Genomic DNA, 13,702 nt, shown 5'->3' with positions numbered 1-13,702 from the left:
ATATAAATTCTATACACATTATTCCATTTTCTATGAGTGTTTTGTTGTAGAGGAAAAATCTAAGACTGTTGTATTTTTTATTCTTATGTGGGTTACCTTTTATTGTCCTGGGATGAATGTAGGAAATCTTTACCCTATGCCAGCAGATTGAGATGTAATTATATTTTGCACTGAATTTTGACCAGACATTATGAATGTTTTAATCTGTATCCTATTTTTTTCTTGTTCTGGAAAAATGTTCTTCCATTATAAATTTGATGATTGATTTCCATTCCAATTGTTCTTTTTTTTCCCCTCCCTCAGGAACACAGATGATTTATTTGAATTCCATTTTCTGCCCTACATATCAATCATTATTTCTAGCTCCAGTTTGGGTCACTTTCCTCTGCATTCAGAAAGATCTTATCAATTCTGTAATCCCCAAAACCACTTATCTCAGTTGCCTGGTGTCACTTTTTCTCTTCTTCCATGTGGATTTTATATCTGCTATGATGTGCCTTTGATTTCTTGAATTTTATTTAATCACAGACAGCTCTTATGTGTACTCTCCTCACTGCATATTTTCGCCCTTATGTTTGACTGCTTTTGCATTGCATTGGATTACATTACATTACATTACCTTACATTACGATCATGTTTTCTTGCACAACTTGGCTGATACCAAACAAATGCCCTAAGATTTTTTGTAGAAAATAACTTTCAGAGATGTGTTTCTTGAGTTTATATATCATCTGATTTGGGGGGCCCTAACCATGCTATATAGTTAGATTCAGGCTTAAGTTCTGATCCAACATGCAGAGTTTCCGAAAACTACATTGACCTTTCTGTTTGCGCCACCGAATGCAGCATTCACTGATGCCAGTGTTCTTCCTTTCACTGTTTAAATAGTTTTCATGAGGCATCTCAGTCCATTCTTGGTGCTGTAACCAAATATCATAGACTGGGTGGTTTATAAACAGCAGAAATGTATTGCTCACAGTTCTGGAGGCTGGAAGTGTCAGATCAGGGCGTCAGCATGTGCCAGCCTCAAGTGAGGCACCTCTTCCAACTCACAGATTTAAAGTATCATCCTACCATGAGCAGAAGGGGCTAGGGATGTCTCTGGAGACTCTAATAAGAGACTAATCCCATTCATGAGGGCTTCACCCTGGTGACTTAAGCATCTCCCAAAGGCCCCACCTGCTAATACTATGACCTCTAAGGGTTAGGATTTTAACATAAATTTGAGGGGTTCACATTCAGACCACTGCATGGAGTAACTACGTTTTCATAGAACTTCTCATCTTTCCTGTATCTTGTGATAGGATGGTGTGCCAGGAAATGTGGCCTCTGCATACATACAGAGGAAGAAATGAGTTTATGAGTCACAGTGGGATGGTTTAAACCATAGTTTCTGCTTGACTAGGAACAAGTGCAGTGTAGCTTTATTTCCTGGGCTGGGGAATCACAATAGCAGGGAGCCAAAGGCTTTGTCAAGCTTACCTTACCAGGATTCTCCACATAATTCTGGTTCACAGGTTAGAGCTTGGGTAGTCCAAGAAGTTGTTTTCAAACCCCGTTGGAAATTGCAGTTTTTACCAGAATTTATAACTTTTTTTCTCATCTTTCTGTAAGTTGTGGTGATTTTGCTCCCTTTGCCTTTGAAAAATACCATAGACAGATTTTCCATCTACAATATGAGGATGACACCTAACATAGAGAGTTGTTGTGAACATTGAAGAAAATATATGTAACACTATATATAGGACCTGGCTCAAAACTAGTAGATATTATTTATATTGGTATTACTTCTATGCCTATTTTAAGAGGAAGTTGGGAGAGGAAGTGTTAGGCACTACCAATATGGCACTATATTAACCTAGAAATCCCATCTATTCAATGTTATGGTCACTTTAAACTAGAGCTATTTAACTCTGAGGGAATTATTATGAATCTATGAATATGATTTCAGACATATATTTTTAACCTGTTTCTGAAAAAAATTCCTTTTTGAAAGAAACTAGTATTTTTAATAAAAATGTAAATAATTAAAAGGAACATTAATAGGGGCTCCTATCTGTCTCAGTCGTTAAGGAATGCCACTCGATCTTGGAGTCATGAGTTTGAGCCCCACATTGGGTATAGAGCTTATTTAAAAAAAAATAAAAATAAGGGTACATGGGTGGCTCAGTCAATGAAGTATCTGAATTGATTTTGGCTCAGGTCATGATCTCAGGGTCATGAAATGGAACCCCACATCAAGCTCTGGGCTCAGCACACTCTGCTTGTCCCTCTCCCTCCCCCTCTGCTCTTCCCCTCACCCCCCTCACTGCTTTTTTCTCTCTTAAATAATTAAATAAAATCTTTAAACAAATAAATAAAAAAATAAAAATAAAAGTCACATCAATAAAACATATCAATATGCCTTCAAGTCTTATGGAGGTTGATTTGAACTCTAACAAATTGGGGGTTTGTTGTCAGAGAATCAGAATTTTTTTAGAAACTAGACTTCAAAGTTTTAGAAAACCAAAAAAAGGTCATTGTTAAGACTGTTTAAATTCAGGGCTTGCAGGGCTCCTGGGTAGCTCAGTTGGTTAAGCGACTGCCTTCGGCTCAGGTCATGATCCTGGAGTCCCGGGATCGAGTCCCACATCGGGCTCCCTGCTCGGCAGGGAGTCTGCTTCTCCCTCTGACCCTCTTCCCTCTCGTGCTCTCTATCTCTCATTCTCTCTCTCTCTCTCTCTCGAATAAATAAATAAAATCTTTAAAAAAATAAATTCAAGGCTTGCAAAGACAATGTATAAATTCATGTCAAGGGGGAATCATGAACTGCATTCAGTACTGGGCTCAGGAGCAAGAACACAAATTTTGATGTAGATCCTCCTAATCTTATATCACTTACCAGCTGGGTGACCTCTAGCAATTTAAGTTCTCTTTCCAAGGCTCAGTTTTTTCATCTGAAAAGTGTGTTGCTATAAATAAAATCTAAAACATTTAGCAGAGGATCTATATATTTTTAATGCTCAACAAATGATTTATCTATCTATCTATCCATATATGCTTAATAGAGAGAGAAGTTAATTCCCGGACTGGATGCCTTGACCTGTTAGTCAGTATTTCTTTTGAACCTCAACAGGATCAGGTTGACCCCTATGGACTAACCTCAGACACTGAGTCCTAGGAAGGGGATAAAAACAGAAGGCACAATGGACTGCCAAACATCTGCACCCAATGCAAATCAGCATATGCTCTTTTTCTCCTCCTTTTCATGAAAACAAGCTAACATATATTTCTGTGACAGGCTGTGGAATAAGGATGACATCTTCAAACATGCCTTTACCAGCATCCTCTTCTACTGAAAGGATTGTCCAAGGGAGGGAAACTGCTCTGGAAGGGGAGTGGCCATGGCAGGTCAGCCTCCAGCTCATAGGGGCAGGCCATCAGTGCGGAGCCAGCCTTATCAGTAACACCTGGCTGCTCACAGCAGCTCACTGCTTCCGCAAGTAAGTTCACAGGGCTGTTGTGAGTCTTCCTTGCCCGGTCATCGATTGTCACCCATTCAGCGCTTGGAAGAGTCCAGCTCACCAGTTTCTCCTCTACTCCATTCAGAATGGATCCTGCTCTGCCTTCTGAATGCATTATGCTTACTCTACACCTTGTTCATGCACTCCCCTCTCTCTTTTCTCAACATTTATGATGTTTGGTTTGTATCACTCTTATGGTTCCTAGCACATATTTTCCTATATTGTCATGACACTAGTGTTCTCTTTCTTACTATCTCATAAAGTATCTTAGTATTAGTATTATTATAGTATTATTTTGGTGAAGACTGACTGTTATACACATAACAAGTATAAACTCTTCCACATGCTCAAGGAGAAAATTCAGCTGCTTCTGTTAACATTCTTTTTCCCTGATTAACCCCTCTATCCTCCCTGTGTCAACATCCACCATCACTTCATAAATAAGAAAAAAATGAAGGGTATCACTCTTGGAGCTCTTCTTTCAAGAACTCATGTGGGCTGTGGGGTCCAGAGAGGTGTGTAGATGACAGGAGGGACCTGCCACCTGTCCCACAGCCCCCACCGTATTGAAGACTGGATTTATAGCACCTGACAGGAGTGCGCTGCTTGGGCTTCCACAGCTATAGCTTTTAAGACTCAGTTGTGTCCATTCACATACATGGACCTACCCAGGCACCCTGTTGCCCCAAGAGATCAAGCACACACCATCTTTCCTCCCTGAGGTTCCTTTTAAACTCTCAAAAGACAAAAGCTCCAAACAAAGCTCTGGCCAGTGGCACTGTTCACACTCCCTTTCAGAGAAAACTGTGCTTGGTAATATGAGGTGACGCTTGACCATTCTTCCAAGGGTAACACCCAAATGGTTCCAAGGTGCCTACACCTTTCTTTATAGGTAGAGGTGTAATGAGAATGACCTGAGGAATTTAAGGTGATTGTCACTCTCTCACTAGAGAAGAAAAAAAGGATTTCCTAACATACATTTACAATCCTCAGAATAACTAGCATTCTGCCTTAGGGGAACTTGAGTTCCACTAACTTAAGGCTTTCTGATTTTGGGGGATCACATAGTCCTCCAATCTTTGCACTTGTTTTGGAGAGTGTCATCCATTTTAGTTTATAACTGACCTCTGTTTACATAAATTAAACATAAATAAACCCAGAATGTCAATTTATTAATATCTAGTAAAGAGGGTAAGATACAGTGATTGAAGTATACGTCGCAGCAGGCCCAGTGCAGTCTCTGTGTGACAACAGACCTAACAGGAATCGGCCACTGAGTATGATAAAGTAGAGATAACTGGTGACCTTGATAAGAGAAATCAGTATTCGTGGTATGACGGGGACAGGAACAAATTCAAGAGAGAATAGAAGAAAGACTTGGATACCGTGAGTTTAGATACCACTTTCAAGGAGGTTTTTTTTTTTAACGTTTTATTTATTTATTTGACAGACAGAGACAGCGGGAGAGGAAACACAAGCAGGGGGAGTGGGAGAGGGAGAAGGAGGCTTCCCGCCAAGCAGGAAGCCCCAAGTGGGACTCGATCCCAAGACCCCAGGATCATGACCTGAGCCGAAGGCAGACGCTTAACGACTGAGCCACCCAGGGGCCCCTCAAGGAGTTTTTAAATGAATGGGAGCAGAGAAATTTGACAGTTAATGGTGGTTGTGGACTCAAAGGAAGGATTTTAAAAAATGTGATAGTATCTATCATCTATCTATCTATCATCTATCTATCACCTATTAGAGCTTATTTTATGCCAATAGTGATAATTCAAAACAGTTGGGAAAGGTGATGATCTTGGAGAGAAAGGGCTCAATTTTGGGGGTGATATAATTCCGTTTAATTGCACAATGCATTATACTGTTGTGAAGGAAAAAATACAGTGTACTTTGAAGATTATATCACAATTACCCAAATAACTTTGAAATTTTTGTAAGTGTATTTTTTTACAGAAATAGTGTAGTTTTAAAAATTGTGTTTAAGACAAATCTTAGCACCTTTATGTCCATGTAAAATGATCCCAGTCTTCGTGCAACAGTGTGGGTGGGGACAAAGTTCCTGACAGCATGTCAGGAACTGCAGGCCATCTCTCTCTGACACTAACCCACTCGATGTATCACTCACCTGGGCAAGCCATTTAACTTCTGAGTCTCAGTGTCTTTCTCCATAAAGCACCGATTGAATTAGACTATTCCATGAGGTTCCCTTTCTGGTGGACAGTGCATGACGGGATAGCGTATTTCTACTTGATCTACTCAATTAGAGTAGTAGGACTGAAGTCATATATTTCTTTGTATCTTCCAGAATTCCAGTTTTCAAAAGAATGCTTCAGCCCTAAGATTTCTGCATCAAATAAAACCTTCCTTTAAAGTATAAATAAGTAAAACAGCCTTCCCCATCTCCAGGTCCCTGTGGTGCCCACGCCCTCTCCTCCTCTCACGCCTACATATGCCAGGCCTGCTCGTCCCTGAGGCAGTGCAGAATACTTTGAAAATCACCGATCTTTCAGGTTTTTCACTACACTTAGAAGTTCATGATTCACCAACACAGTAATCCCGCCTGAACAAGGAAACCCCCTTACGAATTCTTCTCTGTGTGATTTCTTTCTATGTAATTTTCCTTTACATAGACAATTTCAAGTTCCTATATATTTCTAGTCATTCTTCACAGGGATAGTTAGCAAAACAGAACTGGGCTTTGGGGAAGAACAGGGAGGTAAAGAAATAATAGGACTGTATAGAATTTGCTTGTGATAGAAGCTTGTGGGAGAGGAAAGCTTCTGTTTGGAGGCAGAGCCTCAAAAATACTAAGGGGGACTGACCAGCCCAGATCAAAGGGTGGGGAAGGGGAGGCAGTGGTGGCGGAGAACCTCTAACAGCATGACATTGAGTTAGATCTGCTTTGCTCTTGACTATGGGGACAGTGTATGGGCAGAGGGCAGAGAAACAAACCTGTACAAACCCGTGGACACATAAGGGTTTGTGAAGCAGGGAAGGTTACATTTTGTGTCAAAGATCACAGTAAGACACAGTAAACAAGATGAGTCATAAAGTAAGAATGGATGGAGTGTCTAATACAGAGGGAAAAATGCCTCCTAGTATCTACCTTATCCAAAACAAATCAAAATGAATTTCTACACGTTTCACTGAAATTATAGAAGAAAGAGAAACTTTTTAACAAACAAGGAATTAAAAGATTGGCGATTCTTTATATCAATTACAATTATTAATCCAAAAAAGCATGAAAATTCCATTTACTTGCTGTGCTCTTTTTAGTTTTAGTGGATGTAAAATATTTTTAAGGGCTTTCATACACTCACTTGTCTCATTAATATTTTAAACTCTATTTGCCATAAGGCCAACAATTGTAAATTCTCTCACCAGAGAGATTTTTCAGGAGCATAGTCCCAATAGTTGGGAGAAATACAATCTCAGTCTCTTTTAAAGGATGCAGTTAAACATCACAAACCTTACCCTTTAATTTTTTTCAGAAATAAAGACCCAAGTCAATGGATTGCTACTTTTGGTACAATGATCACACCACCTGCAGTGCAACGAAGCCTGGGGAAAATTATCCTTCATGAAAACTACCACAGAGAAACAAATGAAAATGACATTGCTTTGGCGCAGCTTACTACTCGAGTTGAGTTTTCAAATACAGTACAGAGAGTTTGCCTTCCAGATTCATCTCTAAAGTTGCCACCTAAAACAAGTGTATTTGTCACAGGTTTCGGATCCATTGTAGATGATGGTGAGTAGTTCAACCTAATATACTTAGCACAAATTTATCTTGAGCTCTAACGAGCTGTCCTAGGGAATCCCTTTTCAGACTTTTCATAAAAATAATGTTGATGCCTCCAGTGCATATGGCCCAGAGCAGAACTGGAAGCTGTGGGTTAAAAAAGTAAAAGGAATCAAGTCCCTTTCCTTGAGTTCACAATTAATTGGAGCAGTGGTGAGAAAGGGGAGAGGTTAATAGAGAAGAAAAGAACAGACTGTTTTAGGTGCTACAAGAAGGGACAAAATACTATGGGGCTACAAGAGAATAAATTTTTCTAAATTGTACATTTCCCAGATGTAGAAACTCCTAGTTAGCATATACTTCAGATCACAATCTTAATGATAGCTTTTTAAAAAAGATTTTTTTATTTATTTATTTTAGAGAGATAGAGCATGCATATGAGTGGGAGAAGGGGCAGAGGTGAGGAGAAAGGGAGAAGGAAAGGGAGAGAATCTTAAGCAGATTGCACAGAGCGCAAAGCCCAACATAGAGTTCGATCTCCAACCCTGAGACCGTGACCTGAGTCAAAACCTAGAGTCAGACGCTTAACAAACTGAGCCACCCAGGCACCCTAATCCCCAATGATAGCTTTTTTCTTTCATTCTTTCTCTCTCTCTCTCTCTCTTTTTTTTTTTTTTTTTTGTCTAAGTGTTTCCTCATTTTAGTGAGGATTTCTGATGATTATAAGCTTAAAAGTGTTTTGTGAATGTTTTGAGAATTTTCATTTTGGTTAGTTAATTTAACATATGTTTATCTTCATCTATCTCACCTCCTGGGTGGTTGAAAGATACCAGTTCTATAAATCTATAAGATTTCTAGTTATTAGCACATTCCACTCTAAAGAGAGAGATTAATTGAATGTTTTAAAGTGGGAAATAAGAAATGTTTAAGGTTCTGTCAAAGATCATCCTGAAGAAAGCAAGAGAAAAATGCTAATATATCTTAATCTGGCTTTTTTTTTCCCTTTGCTTTTCTTTTTTTAAAAGATTTTATTTATTTATTTGAGAGAGAGAGAACACGAGCAGGGGATAGGGGCAGAGGGAGAGGGAGAAGCAAACTCCCTGCTGAGCAAGGAGTCTGATGCGGGACCCTGAGATCATGACTTGAACTGAAGGCAAATGTTAACCGACTGAGCCACCCAGGCACCCCTGGCTTTTCTTTACTTGACAGAACTCTATTATATGTAAAATTTCCCAAATGCCCCATGCTTGTCCAACTGGACTTTGTGAGATGTTGTTATAAGTCTCCTTTCATGTTCTCTGCCCTTATAACTAGTTTAAGACTACTCACCAACAGCTTCAATCTGGAGTCTTAAGCTACTTCCTTTCCTTTTCATAACCTCCAGCCTTGCTCCATACTGGCATCAGATTGCTGGCATATCTTGGGCACTGGTTCTGTTTCCCATGCTTTAAGACGTCCCTAAATAACACACTACAGCATAGAATAGGGCAAGTAGCACTGTGCAGCTCATGCACTGGTTTCTGCTTGAATATCTTTCAGAAAATAAATATACTTCTCTGAGCCTTGATTTCCTTATATGAAAAGGGTACCAGTTGGTCAAGATGAGTGGGGTGAACCCTCTTCTCATGAAAAAAAAGGTGTATACACAGACTATTACATATAGTTGTAGGGGTTCTAATAACTTGAAGATTCACAAATATGATATAATATTGGGGTATGTATGTTTATAGTTCCTTGCATTTAGGCATTTATGAAACAGAACATAAATTAGGCAATAATGAATTATAATTAATGTTAATAAAGTAATCTTTTGTTTTTGTGCTTTTGTTCCTAGGAATACACAACATATTTGTTTTTCATGTTTTAAATACAGTTATATTCAAAGAACGCATTTTTTTGTTTGTATGTGTATGTTTGTGTAATAGGACCCACACAAAATAAACTTCGGCAAGCCAGGGTGGAAACCATAAGTACTAATGTGTGTAATAGAAAGGATGTATATGATGGACTGATCACTTCAGGAATGCTATGTGCTGGATTCATGGAAGGAAAAGTAGACGCATGTAAGGTAAGTCCAAAGTCAAGGTCAAAACTTGGAAAAGAACATTTCCATTAGCTATTTCTAGCATGGCATATATTTCCCCTGAGAGAGGAAAAAAAAATCATCCAATTCACGAAGAATTCAGTTTATTTAATATCATAATATTAAAAATTCTTGTATTGAGTGTTTACTGTATGCCAAGCCAAGTGCTAAGCACGTTATATATAATATTTAATTTAATATAGTGAATTTGAAGAGGTGTTATTATTATGCTTATTTTACAAATTAGGAGATTAAAGTCTATTGCTCCCTATTTCTGGTTCAAACAATTACTCTTCTGTTCTATTATTTTCTTAAACAAAATTGGAAACAAAAGACAGAGAAACCTGTCCTCTGAAAACCACTTTATTCAGCTTTGTCATCATCTCTCATGCATCTTGTTTTCATCCCTTGGCCTCCAAGTCTCTCTCTTTGTCCCTCTCACTCTTCAATGACCTTGACACTTGAAACAGGTTTCCTCTCCATCCCAAGCCTGCGGTACTAACACTGACCCACTGAAATGCTGGACTCTTAGTTCCTAGACCTTCTAACCCCAAATGATCTTTGCTTCCTCTCAGTCACCATTTCTAGGGTCACATCTTGAGCTTTGTCACCAAAATTTATTGCATCTCCAAAAATACTAATTCCCTAAATCTTCCTATTTAACAACTATCTTCAATCCTTCCTGCCTGCATCTCAAGCTATTCCTGCTCCCTAGGCCACACTCTCTATGCTACTGCCCAACCTGTCATTCCTCACCCCCTGAACTTATACAGCCACACATATGTAGATTGTGTCCTTTGTTTTATTTTGCCCTTTAGCTTTTATCACCATCCAGTATACAATATATTTTATTTAGATGGTTTATTGTCTGTCTCTCCCACTAAATTAGAATATAAACTTCAGGAAGTTACAGATTTTGGGGGGTCTATCTGATTTACTACTGTATTACCTAACACAGTCTTAAGATGGAAAATATAACTTCTAAGAAAGACCCACAGGGTTCCTCAAGGGCTTGTTCTCCTGACCTCTCCAGCCTCAGCACACACCATTTGCCCCATTGTTGTCTTCTCTTCAGTTCTCGTTTTTTTTTTCCCCCAGACTTTTGCGTATGCCAGGCTCCTACATGCCACAGAGCATTTGCAGTGCCATTTCCTCTGCCTAGAACATGTTATATCCCCACCTTCCTTTTCATGTCTAAATCCTTTAGATATCAGCTGAATTACATCTCATCAGGAAAAACTTTCCTGACCTCCTTGACCAGTCACATTCCCCTGAGTATGTTTCCATCGCACTTATCATAGTTGTCACTTTGCATTTATTCATGGGCTTTAATATTGTTTTTATAACCTAAACTTCAAGTTTATAAGTATGGGGACCATTCACCTTCAGTCATCATTGAATCCTCAATGCCCACCAAAATGCCTGGGACACATAGTTGGAACTCAATAAGTAGTTGATAAAAGAATAAATGAATGAGGTGGAAGAGGCACAGAGAAATAACTTACCCTAATTCATACAGCCAGTAATTAATAGAGCTAGTCCTGAAACTTAGCAGTTCAACTACCAAGACCACACTCTCAACCTCTACATGTATATCTGTTTATTTACTTAATTGTCCTTGTTCCAAAACAGATTTAAGAGAGCTTATATAAAATTAAGCAAGCAAGCTTAAATTAGAGTTAGGTTCATGAAAGACAAGGAGACCAAGAATCGATCTATAGTATAGAGTCTAGCTAACAGTATTTAGAGATCACCAAACTTTCCACCTATGCTTGCAAATGCTAACTTCATATTTAATATTTCTTATACATACTTACTAAACCATGCATGAAGTGTCTAATCAAACTAACAAAAAAAAATCCAAGGATGTTGAACCATAAATAATGTAACCATTCCATGTGAATAAGGTTTAGCCTTTCTAGAAAACAATGCATTTTAATGTTTAGGACAAAATTTTAACTCAATTCAGAGAAACATTATATCATCTATCTCTAGTATGGCTGCCTACTCCATGTACCAATTTTTTTTTTCCTGTGGAAGGGAGATGATTGCAATGACTTTCCTCCTAAATTAAACTAGAGTTAATAACTTTAAATATATTTTTGTTTTTTCTCAAGGGCGATTCTGGTGGGCCGCTGGTTTATGATAATCATGACATCTGGTACTTAGTTGGTATAGTAAGTTGGGGACAATCATGTGCTCTTCCCAAAAAACCCGGGGTCTACACCAGAGTGACTCAGTATCGAGAATGGATTGCCTCAAAGACTGGTATCTAGTGTGAATTGCCTATGAACTATATCCATGGCACACGAAGCTGAAATGCCTGCATATTGTATATTATTTATAGTCATGTGGTTTGGATCCGTGCTTTTTCTGGATGTCAAGAAATCCTCTGACTCAGACCAATCTAATATCACAAGGTGGTCTTTACATACAAGTGACTGAACTCTTTCTCTACCCTGAGGGAGGAAAACATAGCAAATGGCAATAACACCAACTCCTCACTCACAAGAGAAACTGTGATACTTACTAATAAGATGAGTATTTATAAATGGTTTCCCCCAATGAAAGACAAGGAACATCATTTTTCACAGGATATGAGGAGCTGCTAGGGCTGCCAAAAACTTATATATAATAACCTGAAGCACCTGTAACTCTTGTTGCAAAATACCACTCCCTGAGAATTCAGAGCTTCAACATTCTAGGACTGATGGCTGGACATTCAATGGCTAGAATGGAGAAGCATGGATTTACAATATACCTTGAACTCCAACCTGGGTTTGTAAATAATAATACAAAGGATTATCATTAACAAGAAGAGTTGCCATTTAAAACATGTTTGAGTGTATCTGAACTTACCGGCAATATTGTTATACACACAAGAACTAGCTTCAGGATGCATGTTGTATTGTTAAGAAGCATTTCTGACTTATTCTTTAACAGCATCTTGCCATCCATATATCAATTGAAGTTAGTCCAGAAAGAAGAAAAAAGAAGAATCTTGGGAGCATTTTTCCATGTGTACAAGGAAGAAAAAAAGAACTGATGGGACATAGGCAAACAGAGTTGCTTTCACAAGATTAACAGCAGGGAAAACACTCCTCAGATTTTTGGTGGAATGAGCTATCCAGTTATTTATTTAGAAATATCTACATCAGCAGATGGTAACTGGTGCTTTTGTAAGTCCTCAGCTCTCTGACAGGTCAGATATTTAACAGGTTGGGATAATTGATTTGTATAAGCACTTAGAACAGTACCTCACATATATTAAGCACTGCATGGATGTTTCCTGTATACGGAGGAAAGGAAAGCCTCTGTGAGCCTTAAGATAAATTAACTTAATTTGTCAAATGAGTAAGTGACTTTGGGGCTTAAATACAGCCCAGAGTCTAGTGGTGGAGAGCACAAGCTTTGGAACCAGGCTGCCCAAGCTGAAATGTTGGCTCTGACCCATATGAACTATGTGTCCTTGCACAGGTTTCTTAACATCTCTTAGCACTTTCATCTCCACAATAGGAATAAAAATAGTATCTACCTCATATGGTTGTTATGAGGATTAAATGTATTCATAAAAGTAAAGCACTTGGAACAGTGTCTGCACACAGTATCTCAATATGGACTAGCTACTACAAATTATTATTAATGTGCCTTGGACTCCAAAAACCATATAATTTTTAAAAATTATTCCTTCTTTAAATTCATGTAATTGATTTTAGAATGCTTAAATAACACTATAAGAAATCCCTAAGTGATTTACTAGATTTTCAAAATCATTTTTGATATCTCAATCTATTTGGGACTATGTCTGCTCATAGACACAGCGGCAGGTGCATGGTCATCTGTCACCAGGGTTGTGACTACAGAGATGCAGGAGTATTCATCTTCAGGGTGCAGATGTGAGACCTCAAGTGCTAGATTTGTTCTGATTTATCAGAGAAAAATCTAGCCTTTCTGTTTCTTTAATGACAAAGTTTTGTTAATTTATGTGTATGTGGGTTTAGCGCAATATATGTAAACAAGATAAATATAACTTTAAAAATTTCCTAGTTATTATTTATGTCTTAATATTAAGATATAATAGACACAAAAGATCATCCATATACACTTTCTTTTTAAAAAGAAAATGTCACCAAATTTCTGAGTTGATGACTACCAATAACTAAATATCAATAGAAAAAGCAGAGTAAAAACTTAAATGTTTACACTTCCTTCTATATGCAGAGAAACACCCAAAGCTTTCTGGAGAATATTTAGCAAATTTAAGGTGTGTTTGATTGAAGACAGACCTTTTTATATTAAAGCTAAACACAGTCTTTGGTAGAAACAGGAAAACAAATCTGTCTACAAAATAAATAAATTTCTACTATGTAAATT

General features: G+C 38.1%; 1 protein-coding gene across 1 annotated transcript in view; it reads left to right on the top strand.

Annotated features, from left to right (window-relative positions):
* LOC113925572 (transmembrane protease serine 11F) overlaps positions 1-11,604 on the top strand; it is a 101,275-nt gene extending 89,671 nt beyond the window's left edge. The window contains exons 7-10 of the mRNA XM_027600108.2: positions 3,281-3,482; positions 6,995-7,254; positions 9,171-9,313; positions 11,446-11,604. Coding sequence (XP_027455909.1) covers positions 3,281-3,482; positions 6,995-7,254; positions 9,171-9,313; positions 11,446-11,604 — 764 coding nt within the window. The remainder of the gene's footprint in view (positions 1-3,280; positions 3,483-6,994; positions 7,255-9,170; positions 9,314-11,445) is intronic.
* Positions 11,605-13,702: the final 2,098 nt, after the last annotated feature.

This window comes from Zalophus californianus, chromosome 2 (assembly GCF_009762305.2).
Source record: "Zalophus californianus isolate mZalCal1 chromosome 2, mZalCal1.pri.v2, whole genome shotgun sequence".
NCBI classification, from domain to species: Eukaryota; Metazoa; Chordata; class Mammalia; order Carnivora; family Otariidae; genus Zalophus; species Zalophus californianus.
Note: the sequence above shows the minus strand (reverse complement) of the source record. Positions and strands in the feature narration are given on the sequence as shown.